Source organism: Anabrus simplex, chromosome 1 (assembly GCF_040414725.1).
Source record: "Anabrus simplex isolate iqAnaSimp1 chromosome 1, ASM4041472v1, whole genome shotgun sequence".
In the NCBI taxonomy this organism is placed as follows: Eukaryota; Metazoa; Arthropoda; class Insecta; order Orthoptera; family Tettigoniidae; genus Anabrus; species Anabrus simplex.
Window position 1 is genome coordinate 497,506,680 of NC_090265.1, and position 21,088 is coordinate 497,527,767.

Genomic DNA, 21,088 nt, shown 5'->3' on the forward strand with positions numbered 1-21,088 from the left:
TGTTGAGTCTATCAAATTTTACTTAACTTGCTGGGACTAAAACCGCTGTAACTTGCCACTGGATTCCATGAACCACCTTAAATATTCAAAATTACATTTCTGATCTCTTGTGATTAGTCTCGATACTAGTATATTGAAGTCTTGGAATATTTCAGTTGAGTTATTTTTCACTTTTCTTAATATGTAAGCCTTATTCAAAGGTTGGATGGATAATACTATAACTCATGAATTGGTAATTCAAAAATTTGTGTATGTTTGCTTACTAGCCAACAAAAGATGTAAAATAACTAAATTATTTTGGTAATTCTTCAAATGCCGATACAAACTATGTGGTCTGGTATAATGACGTTAACGGTGTTACTTATATGTTTAACTCGGGTGCAAAATTGGAGCTATTATCGCTGGTAAATTTGGACATGTGGAACTTGTGTAACTCCTCGAAACATAATGAAATATTGCTAAAGTGTCCTGGAAACCTAGTTGGAAAAATTTTGTGGTCCCTAACATTAGTGGTTGAATCATTTACGTTTATTATGGTCTGCTATGTACACTTGGACCCTCTCTTTCTGCTCCTGTGTGTGGTGTTCCAGTTATTTGCGCACGCGAGCACCCATGCATCTGCTGATCGGAGATCTAATGTGTGTGATATCTGTGGTTCCCTACTGCACTCGGTACTGGTGTGATCAATGTGCTGAATAATGTACTGTCAACTTGTGTGGTGCGTGATGAGACGCTGGCCACGTTGCATCCCATTCTGTTCACACTCAACATGTAATCTGCTAGTATTGTGTGAAGGTCAACATTCCTGCAACCAAGTAAGACCATTCCTTGTTATTTGAACCTGAAAAAAAAAAATTTGTGTCTCTCTTCCTGTATCCAACGTATGAAGATTTGTTTGGACATTGAAATTATACCATTGGCATGCTATCCATTGTTTTGGACTTGCGCCTCCCCTGTGTTCTGGGTTCGGGAGGGGAGGACTGTAATGTGAAAATGGGAACTAATATTTACTGGACATAACTGAATTATTACATCAAAGCATCTAAGTGTATTTATTTATTCATCTGTCATGTCGACATGTGTATCCAGCCGTTATCTGTATTATCGGCCATTGTTGGAACTGTTTCCTAACTGTGGAAGTTACCAGACCAATTTAATTCAAGTTATCTATCCATTATTGTCAGGCATTTGACTGGACTCTGTAATGCGCCGAATTATCATTTGTAACTTCTGCGCATTTTCGCGGTGCACGCATTGAATTATGGGACTGCCTACTCGCCTAGCTCGGTGTGAGCTCAGTAGTCTGCAGTAGTCAGCTCGCCGTTACTCTCCAAGATGGCTGTGTTGTATGAAGCTCCCAAGCAGACGGCTTGGCGAAAAGGGAAAGCTATTATAATGGAGCTTGACTCCGGCGGTTAAAGAGTAATGTGAGGGCTAGGCCCTGTTATTTTTTTTTGAAGTTATTCAGTGTGCTCCAACCTTAATATTTTCTTAATGTAACATGTAAACTTGGTGCAGTGTGTTAACCGTTATCGGTATTAAAAGTTTCAAGTGTCTTGTAAGTTTGGATATCTTTACTCCAAGTAAGTACTGAAAATTATAATTTATTGAAGGGATCCCATTCGTTCAGGCACCAGTGTGAGTAATTTCATCGTGGACATGAGCAACATTATAAACGACAATTTTGGTATTGTGTAACCTTGTAAGCAAAATTTGATATATATTTGAAAAGAAAATTTAATGTAATGTAGGGAGCTTGGGATCGCTAGTTATGCATCTATGAGGTGATATTTTGTGTAAGTGATTTTGTCTTACGTTTTTGTCGGGGTCCATTATTGCCAACTGTGTTTCTTGATGTTCATTATGATGACGATTATTATTATTATTATTATTATTACTTTTATTTTTTTTGGTAATTCATTTCGGTGCGTGTTTTCTCCCTTAGTTTTTTTCTGGTTGGTTGTAATGGCTGTCTGATTTTGTCCTATTGCCTTCGTGGCTGGTTATCTGTACGTAATGATTATCGCGTTGTTTCGGGCCTTAATTAATGACACCTCATATTCGCATCGTAGCGCATTCCACGGCCCCCTCTGTTCTAAAGTATGTAAATCGCTGGTGAATTGATTAAGTAAGGCTAATGTAAACTGGTACTATCACCTCTTGGATAAATAATAATTATTATTACTATTATTATTATTTTAATAACTTAAAATCTTAAAATTGAAATTTGCTGGTCGAAATTAAGTTTAATAATGGGAGTTTTCTTTCGTTGTCTTATTATCTTTTCTCCCATTGTTTGGGTTCCTTGCTTTTGTCTTTATTACGTCATGTCACCCCTTCTTATCTAATCTGATGATACGTTAATATTTTGGGTGGCTTTGATGATTATTATGGGATCTTGGCTTCGCGTCGGTAACGGGTAGCTCTTGTTGGGTGCTTCAGTGTTCCTTAATTATTTTTATGAGTGCACCGTTAATTGTAAATTTCCTTTAATATACTTCATTTTGTTGGGATTGCTGTGCACTATTATTTTATTGTGTTTTCATCTAGCTCGTTTCTTTTGTGTAATGTTTATTCGCGGTTGGAGCCACTAAATTTTCTTCTTTTTCGTGTGTCCTTGTGTGCGTCTTGTAACTTAGTATTTTAGTAGTATAGCAAATTTCAGTTTTAAAGTGATTTTATATCGCGGGCCCGCATATCGGTTGCAACCAATTTTTAAATAATATTATTTTCTGTATGTAAGGTAATGAGTTATTAATGAATTTTCAAACCTTAATTTCGGCGGAAGCCTATGTTAATGTGAGCTTCATTTCTCCTTAATTTCAACTTTATTTTAAAATACTGTTTTCCTCATCTAGTTTGATTGCATTTTTAAATTTTAGAAAAAGAATTATATATTTTTTTTATTATTGTTCTTATTTTATACCATTTTCAAATTACATTTGCTTAGTAAATTTTCTTCATTTCAAATTTATCTGGTGTGTCATTTAGTAGCTAGCAATATTTACCTGGCAACCTCTCAAAGTTATGTAAGATCCTGGCCTTTTTTTAATTCTCGCTTTGCCTTCCACGCTTCATATTTTATGCTACTGCCTTTCGGTAAGTATTGTGCTTGTTTTCTTCTTGATGTTTGTGCTTTTCTTTTGAATGTTTGGTTTTCTGATTGGTAAGGTTGCATTTTTATTTTGAATTGAAACATCTATAATCTCGGTCATTTTTTTTTTCCACCCCTTCTCACCTCCCTCCTCACTCCATGCCAATTGGAGCTGAACTTGGAATTAAACGACATCCAGAATGTAACTATTCATTTCCAAATAATAGGCATTGAGTTGCCTAGTTACATGAACCTCCTAGCAAGAAAGGTGCTTCATGAAACATGGCAACATCTTCCCATCCTGTACACAGCATTTCTTATAGGACTATTATGATACAGAGTAATGAGTTGCTGTCGCTTAGCGACAATCAGTCCATCAAGTTCGATCCAAATCTTGGTGCTGCTTTGCAATTAAATTACATAAAATTACTCATCATAAAAATCTACCTATTAGATTTTGTTCAAACCACTTCCTAAATCCTCTCAGGAGTAATAAGAACAAATTGTGAAATTTTCAGCAAAATTGGTCTTTTTCAGCAAAATTAGTTTTTGAGTCCATTCAAGACAAACAGACAAATATTCATTTTTATGTATGAGATTACTTCTATTATGTTTTAATTCCTTCACTCCTTATTTTTTGGAGAGAGAGAGAAATAACATTATGAAATCTGCATGACATCTCTAAAATTGGAGACAAATTACATTTTTCATTGCACTGTACAGAGTGCTTTTTGTAAAATGCTATGTTCAGACATTTAATCAGTTTTCTCACTGTTAAAATGACATAAACAGCAGCAGAGAGGAAAACATTCATGGACTTTACTTGGCTGAAATAGATAACTAGTGGAAAAGAAATCACTGATACATTTAAGTTTGTGTATTTTTTAAAGGTCACTGGCAACGATGTCCTTCTCTCCCATGCGGTATGTACTCTGTTGCATGCTGTGTTCATGATGGAAAAATCTTTGTGTTTGGGATTGAAATATGCTTCTATGAAGTGAAATCTGAAAGTTGGCATACGTTCAGCACTTCACCTGTACCTCTGAACATGACCTACAACTCTGCATTGTCACATGGGGAATGGATATACTTGACAGGTAAGTCACCTCGGCTCCATTATACATTAGAAACACAAGTTCACCTCCCTGACATTCTACTAGTTACAAGATGGAAACTGTCTTACTGCATTAGATATTTTTCATGTGGTTGGTCTGTATTCATACTGTTACTTACGCTATTATACAAGGCTGGGAAATGAGCAATGAGAAGTGGGGTTGCAAAATTTAGTTTTCAGTTCTCCCACTAGGATCGCCTTTCTTAGACATAAGTTTTGAATGTTCAGCATGTGTCTTGTGACAAGTGCTTGTGAACATTCGCTAATGTATCACTAATTATGATACTTCCATTTTTGTTGTAGTAGTGCAAATAATCATGAATATCATGCCATGTTTGAAACATTTCAAGAAAGTTTATGGTTTCATTGAAGCATTTCCTGTCACCAATTTCTTCTGGGCTTACTTTCTCTAAACTCCTTAGGCCAGCAATTGTGTCCGTTGAGAATATTACTTTAGCCCTTGCAACATTCATCTTTTCCAAATTTGTAGGGTATGCTACTTTCCTAGTTAATTTCTGCACAGGTTTCACTACCAATCGTGTTTTTCAGGTGATACAGCTTGTTCGCATGTTCTGCAGTTACCAGGCTGCCATTTGCTTTTAAATTCCTGCTCACATGTTGTGAACTTATATTTCTTTAAATATGGCCAAGGTCAAAACTGAAAAATATAGGACTGCTGGGATCTAATGGGTGCTGAAGTTGATGTACAAAGTCTGCCTCCTTTCCACACAAGGAGTGAAACATGGGCACATTCACTTGACAATTGTCTTGTCACAATTCGGACGACTCGGAGTACACAATCTTTAACAGCCTGTAAGGTCTCGCGTGTTAATTTGGCTAGTTGATCTCCTGTAAGGCTGTGTGTAAAATAATATGACACAGAAATCCTGTAATGTGTGGAAACGTATTTGAACGTAATGCAGAGCAATTTATTAGCAAGCTTATCTTCAATAACGACAGCACCTCCCTCTACATAAGTCATTCCAACAAGCTTATCCAAATTCCTGTCATAGACCAGCTTTGATTTTATTGCCATCTCATCTATGATTATAGAACCTACCTTTTCATTATCATGCTGTAAGAATTTATTTTCTGTAATCAGACAAGCTCGTACCAAGGGAATAATCCCTGTCTCTCCTCTGGAATGGGTAATGTAAGTTTTTAAAGTTTTTGTTGTAGTAGGTGCAAAGTATCTAGACATTTTAGGAACTGGTAGCCTTTGGATGAGCTACAGACCTTTATAGTATTCTCTGTGAATTTACCCTTTTGTTTAAAAAAAAAGCTTGAATCTGCTCCAAATCACCTTGTTCAGCTAGTCCTGTAATTTTATTTAGTCAACTGTCAAGTCCATGTTGATATTTTTAATTTTTGAGTTGATGCATCCTTTCTTTTAGTGATAATAATATTTTTCTGCTTCATTACAAATGCTCCTTGTTTCCTACATTTTCTGACTATTCAGTTTTAAACCTACTTTAGTGCAGTATAGTTTAAGTGTAATAGAACACTGTGTGCCTGTGGTTTTATATAATGGTTCACTGATAATTACAGGTGGAGGGTCATTCTCTTCATTGGCTGTATCTATAGTTGGTTCCACATGAAGTTCAATTTTCTTAATTTCCGCCTTCTGTGGTCTTCCTCCTATCTGGTCTTTCTGTATGTGATTGTGTCGGGGAAAATCGCGAAATACGGATGAATGACGTACGGAAGTAGGATTTTTATTGCTGTGCTTACACTATAATCTGAGTCAAAATGCCTTCTGCAAATGGTGGAATGTACGCTAGGGTTCCACCGAGATCTTTGTCTATTTCCTTGACGACAAACTGCCAGTCACCATTTAGTTTTAGGTTCCTCGTCTTTTGGAAATTTATGAAATGAAATACCACATCATTTTTGAGGTCTTTGATTTACAGTAAGGAACACTACAGTACACTGTGTGTTTTTTTTTTTTTTTTTTATTTATTTATTCGATGTTCGCATTATGTAAATACAGTTCAACAACAATAAAGGTGTTTTAATTTAATCCACCTATTCAATACTTTTATTGAATAGTATTGAATAGGCGGATTAAATTAAAACACCTTTATTTTTGTTGAACTGTAAATTTTCAATACGGGCCAAAAATGAGATTTATAACATGTAACTAGCTGATGTACCCGTGCTTCGCTACGGGATTCTCAGAAAGACTGACTTTGTTGTTTTCCTAACTGAATTCAACATAGGTCATTTCAAAAACGTCAGTAGGAATGTAGCGATTGAAAGCAATGTTATCATATAAAATACTTGATCAAATGAAAAACCGCACACTTTCTCCCTTTCAACGAACAGTACTACGGTGCCGATCTAAGAGTCCCAAGTTCCAGAGCTGGAATAACCAGGTCGCAGACAGCCATGAACACTCATCTGTCATTATTCCGTTAAATATGCACACTACTCATTCCAATCAGTGGCTCAGAGTAGGGATTGAATAGCTCGAATGCTATGATGAACCGGTGTGTTACGTACCAGATATATCAGAAAATGTATGAACCAGAGGAATGGCATGCTAAAGAAGAAAGTTGTTTTACACCCCAGCTACTTCCCACCAATATACAGGCAGGCTGTTACAGTCGGTACGACCAGGCGAGTTGGCCGTGTGGTTAGGGGCGCGCAGCTGTGAGCTTGCATCCGGGAGATAGTGGATTCGAACCCCACTGCCGGCAACCCTGAAGATGGTATTCAGGAGATAGTGGGTTCGAGCCCCATTGTCGGCAGCCCTGACGATGGTTTTCCGTGGTTTCCCATTTTCACACCAGGCAAATGCCGGGACTGTACCTTAAATAAAGCTACGGCCGCTTCCTTCCACTTCCTAGGCCTTTCCTATCCCCTCGTCGCCATAAGACATATCTGTGTCGGTGCGAAGTTAAGCAAGAAAAATGGTATTCCGTGGTTTCCCATTTTCACACCATTCACACCAGGCTGTACCTTAAAGCCAAGGCCACTTCCTTCACACCACTATTCATTTCCTATCCCATCGTCGCCATAAGACCTACCTGTGTCGGTGCGACGTCAAGCAAATTAAAAAAAAACCTCGGTACGCTGCAGTAATCCTATCTATCGGGGATGAGAGGAAACAGAAGATAAAAAGCACATCACAACAAACAATGGTCAATGTAATGTTATTGTTGATAAAGTTTATGAGCTTTCTATATTGCAGGCCTTCACATTAGTTTTCTTTCGACACTGTGATATTAGGGTGTCTTACAAAATTATTTATATCGTAGACTGTAGTTACTTATTCTCAGACTTTACATACCGATTTTCACTAAATTCTGTTTACCCATTTTCTCGTGACTCGGCGCTGATTTGGACTTAGTAACAAAAATCCAAATTCATGAATATCTCCGACTATATGCGGTACGGTAACAATGTATAAGCATAAGTGATAGGAAATTTAATAACTTCTTGCATAACTACTACTACCCTACGACATAACTAAAGTTATGTTAGTTATGTAGTATTTATCGATACGACCACTAATTGCAAGTTATGAATCTCATTCCTTATTGACGGTTATCACTTTACAAAAGAAAATATTTATAAAATCCTCCTATCAATACAATTCAAGTCATCTGTTAGATGAAGCAAAGTCTATACATGTTTCAGCCTAATCTCAAGGCCATCTTCAGTAGTAAAACAATGATTACATAATATACAAACAAATTAAAAAACGTAATGATGTGAAGTGACAGTGATCATGATTAGTGAGTTAAAAACACATTGAGGTACAAAGTCCTCTCGTCTAATAGATCTTGCTGACTGTTAAATAAAACACTATGCTGAGGAGTGTAGTGAGACCGTCAATACTACGAATAAAACGTGTAACATTTGTAACTAAAAGTTGTCGTCTCGAATGGAGATGACCTTGTCGGTCTCAAGTCACATTGACAACTCTCTCACTACACTCCTCAGCATAGTGTTTTATTTAACAGTCAGCAAGATCTATTAGACGAGAGGACTTTGTACCTCAATGTGTTTTTAACTCACTAATCATGATCACTGTCACTTCACATCATTACGTTTTTTAATTTGTTTGCATATTATGTAATCATTGTTTTACTACTGAAGATGGCCTTGAGATTAGGCTGAAACATGTATAGACTTTGCTTCATCTAACAGATGACTTGAATTGTATTGAGAGGAGGATTTTATAAATATTTTCTTTTGTAAAGTGACGACCACTAATAACATAAATAAGTTATTTGAGAATTACATTTCAGGCCTTCCCCTAAACTACCATTTCACTCAGCGTGAATAAAATAATTTATAGCCGAGCTTGTAGTGGTTCATCACCCGACATTACATACCGATTTTCATTAAATTCTCTTCAGCCGTTTTCTATTGATGCGTGTACAATCAGACAGACAGACAGACAGACAGAAATTATGGAAAAGTAGAAAATGCATTTCCTTATTACCGTGGACATGACAGATAAAGAAATACCATTCATTTCAAATTCTGAGCAATGTACAGGCAAAACACTTATTTTATATATAGATTACATTTCAGGCCTTCCCCTAAACTACCATTTCACTCAGTGTGAATAGCATTATTGATAGCCTACATTATAGCGACCTATTCCCCGACTTTGCATACCAATTTTCGTGAAGATACGACCACTAATAAAATAAATATTTGACAATTAAATTTTAGGCCTTCCCCTAAACTACCAATTTTCTCAGCGTGTATAGCCTATATTGTAGCGACTTATTTCCCATCTTTGTCTAGCGATTTTCATTAAGACACGACCCCTAATAACATAAATACACTGACTGACAGAGCAAATGCAACACCAAGAAGGAGTGGTTCGAAAGGGATGAAAGTTGGGGAAAAAACAGAGACGGCACGGACGAATAATTGATGTTTATTTCAAACCGATATGCAGGTTACACAATGCGCACGGCATCGACTCAGTAGGATGTAGGACCACCGCGAGCGGCGATGCATGCAGAAACACGTCGAGGTACAGAGTTAATAAGAGTGCGGATGGTGTCCTGAGGGATGGTTCTCCATTCTCTGTCAACCATTTGCCACAGTTGGTCGTCTGTACGAGGCTGGGGCAGAGTTTGCAAACGGCGTCCAATGAGATCCCACACGTGTTCGATTTGTGAGAGATCCGGAGAGTATGCTGGCCACGGAAGCATCTGTACACCTCGTAGAGCCTGTTGGGAGATGCGAGCAGTGTGTGGGCGGGCATTATCCTGCTGAAACAGAGCATTGGGCAGCCCCTGAAGGTACGGGAGTGCCACCGGCCGCAGCACATGCTGCAGGTAGCGGTGGGCATTTAACGTGCCTTGAATACGCACTAGAGGTGACGTGGAATCATACGCAATAGCGCCCCAAACCATGATGCCGCATTGTCTAGCGGTAGGGCGCTCCACAGTTACTGCCGGATTTGACCTTTCTCCACGCCGACGCCACACTCGTCTGCGGTGACTATCACTGACAGAACAGCAGCGTGACTCATCGGAGAACACGACGTTCCGCCATTCCCTCATCCAAGTCGCTCTCGCCCGGCACCATGCCAGGCGTGCACGTCTATGCTGTGGAGTCAATGGTAGTCTTCTGAGCGGACGCCGGAAGTGCAGGCCTCCTTCAACCAATCGACGGGAAATTGTTCTGGTCGATATTGGAACAGCCAGGGTGTCTTGCACATGCTGAAGAATGGCGGTTGACGTGGCGTGCGGGGCTGCCACCGCTTGGCGGCGGATGCGCCGATCCTCGCGTGCTGACGTCACTCGGGCTGCGCCTGGACCCCTCGCACGTGCCACATGTCCCTGCGCCAACCATCTTCGCCACAGGCGCTGCTCCGTGGACACATCCCTATGGGTATCGGCTGCGATTTGACGAAGCGACCAACCTGCCCTTCTCAGCCCGATCACCATACCCCTCGTAAAGTCGTCTGTCTGCTGGAAATGCCTCTGTTGATGGCGGCCTGGCATTCTTAGCTATACACGTGTCCTGTGGCACACGACAACACGTTCTACAATGACTGTCGGCTGAGAAATCACGGTACGAAGTGGGCCATTCGCCAACGCCGTGTCCCATTTATCGTTCGCTACGTGCGCAGCACAGCGGCGCATTTCACATCATGAGCATACCTCAGTGACGTCAGTCTACCCTGCAATTGGCATAAAGTTCTGACCACTCCTTCTTGGTGTTGCATTTGCTCTGTCAGTCAGTGTATTTGAGAATTAAATTTCAGGCCTTCCCCTAAACTACCATTTCACTTGGCGTGATTAAAATAATTTATAGCCTAGATTGTAGCGGTTCATCACCCGACTTTACATTCCAATTTTCATTAAATTCTCTTCAGCCGTTTTCTTGTGATATGTGTACATACATACAGACAGACAGACAGACAGAAATTACGGAAAAGTAAAAAATGCTTTTCTTGTTACTGTGGACATGACCAATACAGAAATACCATTCTTTTCAAGTTCTGAGCAATGTACAGACAAAACTCTTACTTAATATATATAGATTATGTAAATACGTCGTTAATTTCAGTCACTAAATTAAAATCACCAGCACTAGCACAAGAGAGCTCATAGAGTACAAAAATACGTCTTGACATGCTCGTGAATGTTTGAATGAGTACTTCGCCCGCACAATTTTATGACTAAGAAGAGTGAACCTAGCGGTAAAACGATGCGTTTCACGAGCCCGAGCAGGAACCAGTTTCATGACCAGCAAGGCCTTGTATTTCCCAGCCTTGTATAATAGCGTAAGCAACGATTCATACTATGTGTCAACTAGTCTATATTAAAATCTTCAGATAATGTAATATCAACTGGTTACATTTGGTTCCACTACTCATTAGCATACTAGCAGCATTCACAGAATTTGTGAAATGGATGAAGTTTGTGGTGTTAAGAAAAATTATTCAAAATTAAAATATTCTGGAAAGAAGACTATTTATCTCATTACCTCAGTGAATATAATATAAAATTGATTGTATATATGCTAGGAAATATGGAAATTGCAACACTATTAAGGAATGGGTCATTTGTGTTGATATTGGAGATACGGAGTAGGCGCATAAATGATATCAGCTTCAGGCCAATAGAAATGTTCATATGGCTCTCCTCACTTGATTGGTCACAGATAAATCACTTCCTGTATGCGTAGTATGCAAGATGGAATGACGCAAACTGATATATGCCTCGTCATTGGATATGAGCAGAATATCAACCATTTAAGCCATGAATTCCAAAACAGCACAAGTCAACATTTTGATGTTATATGAGTTATGGGTATTGTTGGAATCGTCTCGTCGTAAGCTTTCACTTGGCAATCAGAACAGCACAAAATATCCGTTTTGTGCACATCTATATTGAATGATGGTAATCAATATATCACAAGTGCATGAACAAATGCTGTTCTGACTCTAAATGCATATACTTGTACTGAGTTGAAGAAGAGGAAGCAGGACACTGTGTACACTCCTCAACATCATGGAGATGAGTGCTAATTGTTCAATCCATGATTATGGATTACAAAACATGTTTTGCAAAAATAAAAGACCCTGTGCCACTGTCTAAACATGAGGGACAGTGGAAAGTCACATCATACAAGATTATTCAGTATCGCAGCAATTATGTGACTGTTAGCACATCAGCTAGAAAAGCGTGTTTGTAATTGGCAGCTGTAACAAAGGCCTACAACAGTAAACTAAAGTTGAATTCAGCGAAAGTAAGAGACATTTCGAAGTATATACTGTCCATTGACGTACAGTATCGGCCATACTTTGAGCGTCTACTACATTATGGAAACTCTGACAATGATAATGCTGCCTCAGAAAGAGACACTTGGGATTCAGACTGAACATCTCTTAGGGTTATATATTTAGTGATATCTTTATGAATATGTTTTCACCAAAATGAAACTCTTACCTTGTATTTGTATGCAATTAAATGGACATTAATAAAAGTAATATTAAAAAGAAATCCAATTATTTCCTAAACACCACAAAAATACCATTTTTATATATTTTTTATTCTGAAACCATTCATACTTTTGATTAAATATTTTGCAAGGCACATACGCCTTGTAATATCTGTGTATAGAAAAAAGTCAAAGGAATACCTTTAGTAGGTTTAAAGATAAAAAAAAAAAAAAAAAACATGTTTATCTCAAAACTTTGATGAGTGGACTTGTGCTGTAATAATTAGTAATAATTTGCGTGCAGCTGGCTTACGATCCCTGCAGCAAGTGTTCTGTTTACCCCATAATATCGACATGTGAGGATGTCCTGGTATTGGGAACAGTCATGCTGAGCCGACAAATGGCTTACTGTCATTTTCAGTAATGAATTAAGTTTATATCTTGGCCACAATAATTGTTACAATGATGTACATTGATATAACAGGAGAGAGGCCGTGCCGATCTTATTGTCAAGAGACATACGGGGGAGACATTCTGGGGAGCTATTGACTTTCATGTGAAAATGCCATTGTAACTGTTGAGGGCACAGTGACTGCTTGGCAGTGTGTGGAAAGGGTGTCAATTCATTAGTTGTCCTTCTAAAGGAGACCATTGCAAATGGAATGTTTCACCAAGGCAGTGCCTGCCTTCATACTGCAAGCCTCCTCAGCTCCCCTCAGTCACCCCGAACTGTGGACAAACTGGCCCTCACGGTGCAGCAAGCATGGAGCACAAATTTTTAGGATGTAATCCGGGCCTTATTGACTCCATACCGCATAGGATTCGGCAATGTACTGACGGTGTCCACATATGCACATAGAGGCAGCTGAGCGTGTTATCATTTCATCACTAACTCTCACCATCTATCGAGTTTCCTTTCTGTTGCTCTCTCTTTCCTCATCGATCTCTCATTATGTTTATCCCATTGTGTGTTCCTATTCATGTTCCTGTCTGTATTTAACTTCACTTCTCTCCTGCTTCCATTACTTATTTTGATTTGTTGTGCTCCTTTTCTCCTTCTGAATGTGTCGTGTGTTCCTAGTCTTGTACTGTGTAAATTCATTCATTTTTTATTGTCTCTTCCTTTACTATGTTTTTATCCAATTGCAATCCAGATGGTTCATCAATGACTGTCTATGCCTGCCCTTATAATGAAACTGGGAAGCAGAAATTTCCATGGAGTTTGAAAATGGGTAAAAAAAAAAAGTGTGATGAAAATCGGGAGAGGAAATCTTCAGTGGAAAAAGCATGAAGAAAAGGAAATAATTTTAACTATTTGGGGACCAAGGTAAATAAACTGGAAGCATAAAGGAAGACATTACTGAAAAACTAAGTTCAAAGCAAGTAATAGAAAATAAACATAGAAGTAGTATCTCAAGTGATGTATAGAAAGACAGGAATAAGAATAGGAACACACAGTAGGATAAACACAAATACAGGTCTGTGTGAGAAGAGGGAGCAGCAGAAAGAAGAGAGAAAAACAAACATGGAAACACAAAAGAACAAGGACACTACCTGCATGTTCAACTATAGTCGTGACACAGATAGGCTCTCTTGGCAATCTCGATTCTTCTACATCCATCCATCCATCCATCGAGGAATTATTTTGAAAGAACTTCAGTCTTGGGTCAATATAAGTCATACAAAGAAAGAAAAAAGAAAGAAAGAAGGAAGTAATTTATAGAAAGGAACATATTATAGGCCAAACACAATGACAGGTCAGTGTGGGAAGAGAGAGCAACAGAAAGAGGAAACACAGACCAACATGATAACAAGACGACATACACCATGAATATGGCAGTGTGAGGAGTGACATGTTCGGCTCGCCTGGTGCAGGTCTTTCTGTTTGACTCCCATGGGCGACCTGAACGTGTGGATGTGGGATGATGATAGGGCAGGGAGAAGGTGAAGACGGCAGTGTATGAAGATGCTAGTATCTCTTAAACCCATCGATTCAAAGCCTTCTTTCACTCCTCTGGCAGAAGCACCTTGTGGACTCTGGAATCCTGTTTTTGAACATCCATATCCATTCATCCCTATCATTGATTTTATTTTATATCTCAGATCTTCCTCACATTCTTGGAACCATCTCACCTTTGTCATCTTTGGTGTTGTGAAATTCTATATCTTCTTAGTTAGTCATTAGCCGTACTGAAAATGTGCCCATAGAAAAGTAATCTTTTCATTTTAACTGATGATTTTATTGGTTCTATTATTATTGTTGTTATTTTTACTATTATTATTACACTCACTCACTCACTCACTCACTCACTCACTCACTCTGCCTGGTGTAGGTCTTTCTATTTGACTCCCATGGGCGACCTGCATATCTGGGTGTGGGATGATGATGAGGTAAGGGTGAAATCCGGTGTCAACACATAGCCTACTCCTGTCGAATAATACCAAGGGATCTGCTCAAAGCTTTATGCCCCTATCCGATGAACAAATTACCATCAGGAGCACGCACAATATGCCCTCACTCAATATGAACACTGCAGAGAGATTTGGAATTGAATCCAGGTTACTGGCACACAATCTAGTGATTAGAAATTACATACCACCACTAGCAAACATTCTTATGGTGAAAACTGTTTCGACCAACAGGACTCGAACCAGCTAACCATGGTGTCAGACCATATACCTAGACTTGACGCCTTAATGATCATGTCCACCAGGTTCATTGTCATATGACTGTGTTGTACTGATTGCAATATCAAATCAGATAACAGAATAGGCTGATGTCATGTCAGTCAAATGTTACATTCCCTCTGTCCTGGATACATGTGGTGATTTCCTTTGGAAGGGAGGTATACATCAGTTATATCCCCTCCTGTAACTGGATGCCAATATCCTGCAGTTCAGAACTGGGTTAGAGTCTACATCCAAGCCAATCCCACATACGTTCTATCAGAGACAGATCGGAGGACTTCACTGATCATGTGTATCTTGGTCGTCTGGGACCTCGCAACATGTGTGGGTGCCTCATGCACCCACTGGTTCCGAAATCTAATCATTGTGACAAAGCTTTTTCTTTTCCAACCTTGATGGTATTAAATTTGTGAGGCAGCTTTCATTTCCATGCTCACTGTGGCCCTTTCCTTTCTTTTCCCGATAACGTCATTGTTTAAATTATCAGACCTCTTTTATTTTATCTTTGAGTAGTGTAAAGAGAGGATGGTTGCCCAGTTGTTGAACTTCATCTTAAAACAATAATCACCACCACCATCATGACATCTGCATGCTCCACGTGCCTGGTAATTGCACTATACAACCACTGGCCTCGTGGTGAGTCTCAATGCAGCCCCCGTCAAGTGCTGGTAATGCTGTTTAATGCATCTAATAGACATACCCTGGGTTCAGTAAGCTTACATAATTTTGTTGACAGACTGACTGACACTGTACACATGCCTGATAACACTGTCTCTCTATAATTGTGGTGGCACCCTTAACCCATCAGTTGTATGCAGGATTATCAAATGACATCAAATCGAACCACTCCTTTTATCAGTGGGTTTATTATTATTATTATTCAGAAAGAAAATTACGTTCAAAAATGATGAAACAGTATTGGGCTGCCAAAAAGAAGAAAAACCTCCATAAACCTAACTAAGTAGTTCTATGTTGGCTAAAAAATTAAAATAATAATAACTATTATTATTAAAGAAAATATAAGCTCTTGTCTTTGACACTGCACTACGTAATGCAACATGTTGAAATAATTACTGTATAAATGCTCTTCCCTCTCTGACAAACTGCAGCAATGAACTATATATAATGTTTTTAACATTACTTTTTTAACTTAGAATACTTAATCTGTTCTGTTATTATTTATTTATATACATTTCATGGCCTTCATTTTACCACTTTCATAATTTGTATAAAATGGGTTTTTCAATTTTCTCTCAACCCAGTACTACTTCATTATCTCAGATCTTAACTTTCCTTCTTCATCTGAAGTCACCCAATACACTGTCTGTCTGTGGTTCTTGGTTTGTACAGTCCTTAGCCATATTATTAGACGCACCTTAAATTTTTAAGGAGGTATTATAATAATAATGTAATTAGCTTTACGTTCCACTAACTACTGTTATGATTTTCGGAGGTGCCAGAATGTTGTCCCGCAGGAGTTCTTTTATGTGCCAGTAAATCTACCGACATGAGGCTGACGTATTTGAGCACCTTCAAATATCACCGGACTGTACCAGGATCAAACCTGCCAAGTTGGGGTCAGAAGGCCAGCGCCTCAACTGTCTTGAGCCACTCAGCCCAGCTTTAAGGGGTATAGAAAGCTACGAAGATTATTTTGATCTGTCTAAATGAAGGGATTAATTTCTTCAAACATTACAGATTATTAACAACTGATAAACTACACAGTTTTAATATTATTATTGTTCTTTTTAAAAAATGTTCAGTAAGCAGAACTAAGCTAAATATCTCAATAGTTTTTCAAGCTGCCTTTAGCTGTTATCAGTGCTGTGATTTGGCTTGGACAAGATTATACATTGTCCTGCATCTGTGGGTGATGATACCAAACTTGAATAATCGTTTCAATGAGACAAATTTTTGTGCTGATTGTTTCCTTTGCAACTGCCCTTTTCATCAGCTCCCAAACATTTTCAGTCACGTTCAAGTCCAGTGAGTTTTCTGGCCAGGGTAACAAAGGGAAGTTTTCTTGCTGCAGAAAGGTTTTTGCTGATTGTGCTGCGTGGCATGGAGCTCCGTCTTGCAGAAACACAAATGGTTCTCCATTAGGGGGCCATTCTTTTATTTGAAGTACGAGTCTCCTCCTTAACACGTCCTTATACTGGTCTTGCCACATAGTTCCCTCATCCACGTACAGACATTCAGTGCCTTTCCCACTGATGACAGATCAAACCATGACTTTAGTGGGATGTTTCACAGTGTGCACAACACAATCGGGGTGGTACTTTTCACCGAGATGCCTTCATACAAACTGAGATTTATTTGCCAAAATTTAACTTGAAACAAAATTAAATAGCCATTAAGATTTGATTTAAGAATGGCCTTGAACTCAGAAAATACATTTATCACTACTGTATTTAGGCAAATAGTGTACATTTTAATGATACTCACTGATTTCCAGAAGTCAAATCTTGATGTTTGTGCTCCTTTGCCCATACAAGACATTTTATTTATTTAATAGCGCAGAAATGTGCATTAAAAATATATTAATCTTTTGCATATTCTAGTAAAGATTTTGTTCTCTCGTTGCACTTGCTGAAATGATAGCAATCGCAATGTTTGTCACATAACATACACACACACCCACAATGTAGAGACAGTTCATGAAAGCCTGATCGCCGGCAAAGACGTTGGTGAAACCCATGTACCGCCAGCCTATTAAAAGCACTTCTCATGTCATTATTTCATGTCATTATTTGGACCGGTCCAGCTGTGGCCAATCATAGCATCAGTTGAGTAAAAGTCCAGGCTGATTTCTGCTTGCTTTCTCTTTCTCTCTTGGAGAACTTCTTCTTCTTGCTGTGTATGTGGAAGCTGCATTCTCATTTTCAAATCTTCCAGTAAATGACAGGCATGTAGAACCAAAGTAGACAGAGGCAGTCAAGAAGAGAAGAAACATAACAGGAACAAATACAGAGGAGAACAGATTACAGGCAGCTGTAAAACAAGCTTGGCTATACATTGGGAAACTTAAGGACACCACGACCACTGACAGCACCAAGTCATATATAAAGAAAAAGTGTTTTGATTGCAAAATCGAATGTGAAGAACTAAAGACACTTGGTAGCAACAAACATTTAACAAAACATTTAAGTTAGGAATTCCATTTCAGATTTTAGAAGAAACTGAAAAGCCAGAGTTCTGGCCAAAAGGAGTCATAATACGACAGTTTATTTTTCGGAGAAGGCAACAATACAGTAGAGTCAACCTTGAATAAAAAGACGATGATGAACAAAACGAAGAGAATCGATCAACGAAATATAAACGTAATATCGTGTGATACTGAAGACCTTAAAACAACACTAATCCCAAGTAAATCTTTGGAAGAAGAACTTCATTTGGACATTCTAATTTGGAATACTGAAGGACTTAAGTCACTTATCTCGCTAATTCCAGATAGCTTTTGGTGCCAGTTTAATATAATCATAGCAACTGAAACCTTCCTTACAGAGCAAATCAGCATACCATATCTGTACAGCAAGCATGCCTTATCCACTTCAAAAGAAAGAGGAAGACCGGAAGGTGAAGTCAGCATATTCCACAAAAACAACATAGGTGCTGTAAAGGAAGTTCACACAGAAGAAAACATGATACTTATCAGAACAAACAAAATTACTATTATAGGTATCTACATAAGTCCGGCTAGAAAGGTAGATGATGTAATTGAACATATAGTGAAAGCCATTACATTATCGAAAGAAGACCAAAAGGTGGTCCTGGGCGGTGATATCAACTGTAGAATCGATAGACTCAATCACAAATCCAGACTTATCCTTGACCTTCTATATGATGAAGTATACACACTGATTAATAGAACAGAAGAAGTTACCTACATTAGTCCCAATGGGAAAAGTACCATTGACCTAGCTTTTGTTAAAGGCGAATGCTATAAAATACTTGCTCGAGAAGTTATGTAGCAAGACCCAGTGGCCACATTAAGAAAGCACATTCCAATTTCATACAAGATGTTTTGACATCATATCCGCAGTTAATTTTGGCTTTGGGGCAGGCCTGTGAGCCTTGAAGTTCATTTGTGAAAGTTTGCGCCTTACAGTTCTTTCAGACACAGTGATGCTAGCGTATTCCATTTTCATTTCTTTTGTAGAAGCAAACTGGTTCTTATGGCATGTCTTATTTAAGGAATGCTTGGACCATGGTGAAAATATTGGTCTTTTGCCATACCTGTTCTTCCTTTGAGGGACTATTCCTCACCAAATTCAATTTTCTCCTTTACACGCCTCATGGATGATTCAGATATACCCAATCTTCGAGAAATCTCCCAATTTGAATACATATTGGTGCTTTCAATGCTTTTACCTCTGCAATTTTTTGAGGCGTCAAATCACTTACTTTACCCATCATTTTTCATATTGTATTTTACCTAAAATTTCTTAGTAATCACAAAACTTTGTCATTAGAGGCTACAGATTGTAAATAAACCAGGAAACCAACAATACTAGATGTTAATAATGCACTCACTCACACTTCAAACATGTCAGCTCTTGCTGTTCTCAAGACTAGAACTGAAATTTGTCCATCAATAAATCAGCTCTCACAAGAATGATACTGCACTACAAATGAGCTCATTTCATTCAGTAATAGCTGTTTTGCAATATTCAACCCATTAAACAATGATACATGAGCCAGTTTACAAAACTAGACCCGAGAAACAAATGAATTGTGTTGTATGTCCGGCGCTCCCGTCTCGCTCCGCCAGCCAGCTGAACGCGCGCCTGTGTATCATTCTGCTAGCTTCGACGCGCAGCCCTCAGTGCGCGTGCCTGACCATCGAGTGTACTATAAATAGGAGCTCCCTGCCTGCTCACTTGCCCACTTGCCCCGGTGTCCAGCTCCAGAATACACCCTACGTCGAGCACGGAGGCTACTCCTCTTGAAAATGTGCTTCGACCAGGTGGACTGAATTTCTGGCAGTACGAGGTTTCACCTCTGGTCACCGCTCCCTTACCTGTTTCCGCTGCCTATGTTCCGTAATTCTTTTACAAGCCATTTTCATTCCCTAATTTATGCAAGCTCCCTTAGTTTCGCTAGGTGGAATTTCTTCAATCAATTGAACTTGCTTTTTAGGAATTCAGGCACTTCAACAAACAAGGACTCTCAAAGACATTTATGTTAGTGTGCCAGATAGTTTTCGACTATCAACGTGTCAACTCACGAAGACTATCTTTTCAAGATAGAAGTGTATATAAAGACTGTAAACCTGTACATATTGTATAAAGACAGACTTTTCTCAAGATTCAATATTCCTTTTTGCTTCAAAATAAATTTCAGTTTTTTGTGTAAATATCATAAAGTGAAGCAATAAAAGTTGTGTTTTGTAAACTTCAACCTTGGTTACAACACAACTCTATGGCGACGAGGTAAAAAGCACCAACCTACACTTCTTCGACCCCAGTTGCCAACTCTATGGCGACGAGGTAAAAACGCAACAACCTACAATTCTTCGACCCCAGTTGCCAACTCTATAGCGACGAGGTAAAAAAGCAACAAACTACACGTCATCAGCCCCAATCGCCAACTCTATAGCAACGAGGTTAACACGACACTACAATTCAACAGGCCCAGTTGTCAACTCTACGGCGACGTGCTAAACAACAACGACACTCCAACCAGTTCTGACACACAGCTTACCTTACTCTTTCTTGCACGCATCTCGCAATGGCTACTGCGGAACAACTCGCTACGGTCTTCCAAGCCTTACAGCAACAACAACAACAGTTTATGCAACAACAACAGGCAGCATTAATTCAGGCTATTCAAGCTATTTCTGTCTCTACACAGCCATCAGCTATTCCTCCGTTCTCTGCTTTTGATCCGGCTAAGGAAGAATGGTCAGTTTATTTAGCCCGTTTACAACAGCATTTCATCTGCCATTCTGTCACAGATGATCAACGCCGCCGCGCACTATTTCTTAGTTCGGTTGGCAATGCTACGTGTGAATTACTACGTAAATTAGGTCCGGAAGAACACTTATCTGAGGTACCCTTCACGCAGCTCTTGGCCCGTCTCACGGAACACTATGCCAAAGCTCCTCACATAGTGGCTGCTCGCTATAAATTTTTTCAGAGCAGAAAGCAACCCCATCAGACACATACTGAATGGATAACTGAATTGCGTGGTCTAGCTAAACCCTGCCAGTTCATCTGCTCCAAGGACGGTTGTGGTTCATCCTACACTGATTCTCTCATTCGGGACAT

General features: G+C 39.0%; 1 protein-coding gene across 3 annotated transcripts in view; it reads left to right on the top strand.

Moving 5' to 3' along the window:
• LOC136857013 (kelch-like protein 7) overlaps positions 1-21,088 on the top strand; it is a 126,109-nt gene that overhangs the window by 98,954 nt on the left and 6,067 nt on the right. For all 3 annotated transcript variants that reach the window (XM_067135352.2, XM_067135353.2, XM_068225034.1), the window contains exon 5: positions 3,985-4,191. In XM_067135352.2, the coding sequence (XP_066991453.2) occupies positions 3,985-4,191 (207 nt within the window). The remainder of the gene's footprint in view (positions 1-3,984; positions 4,192-21,088) is intronic.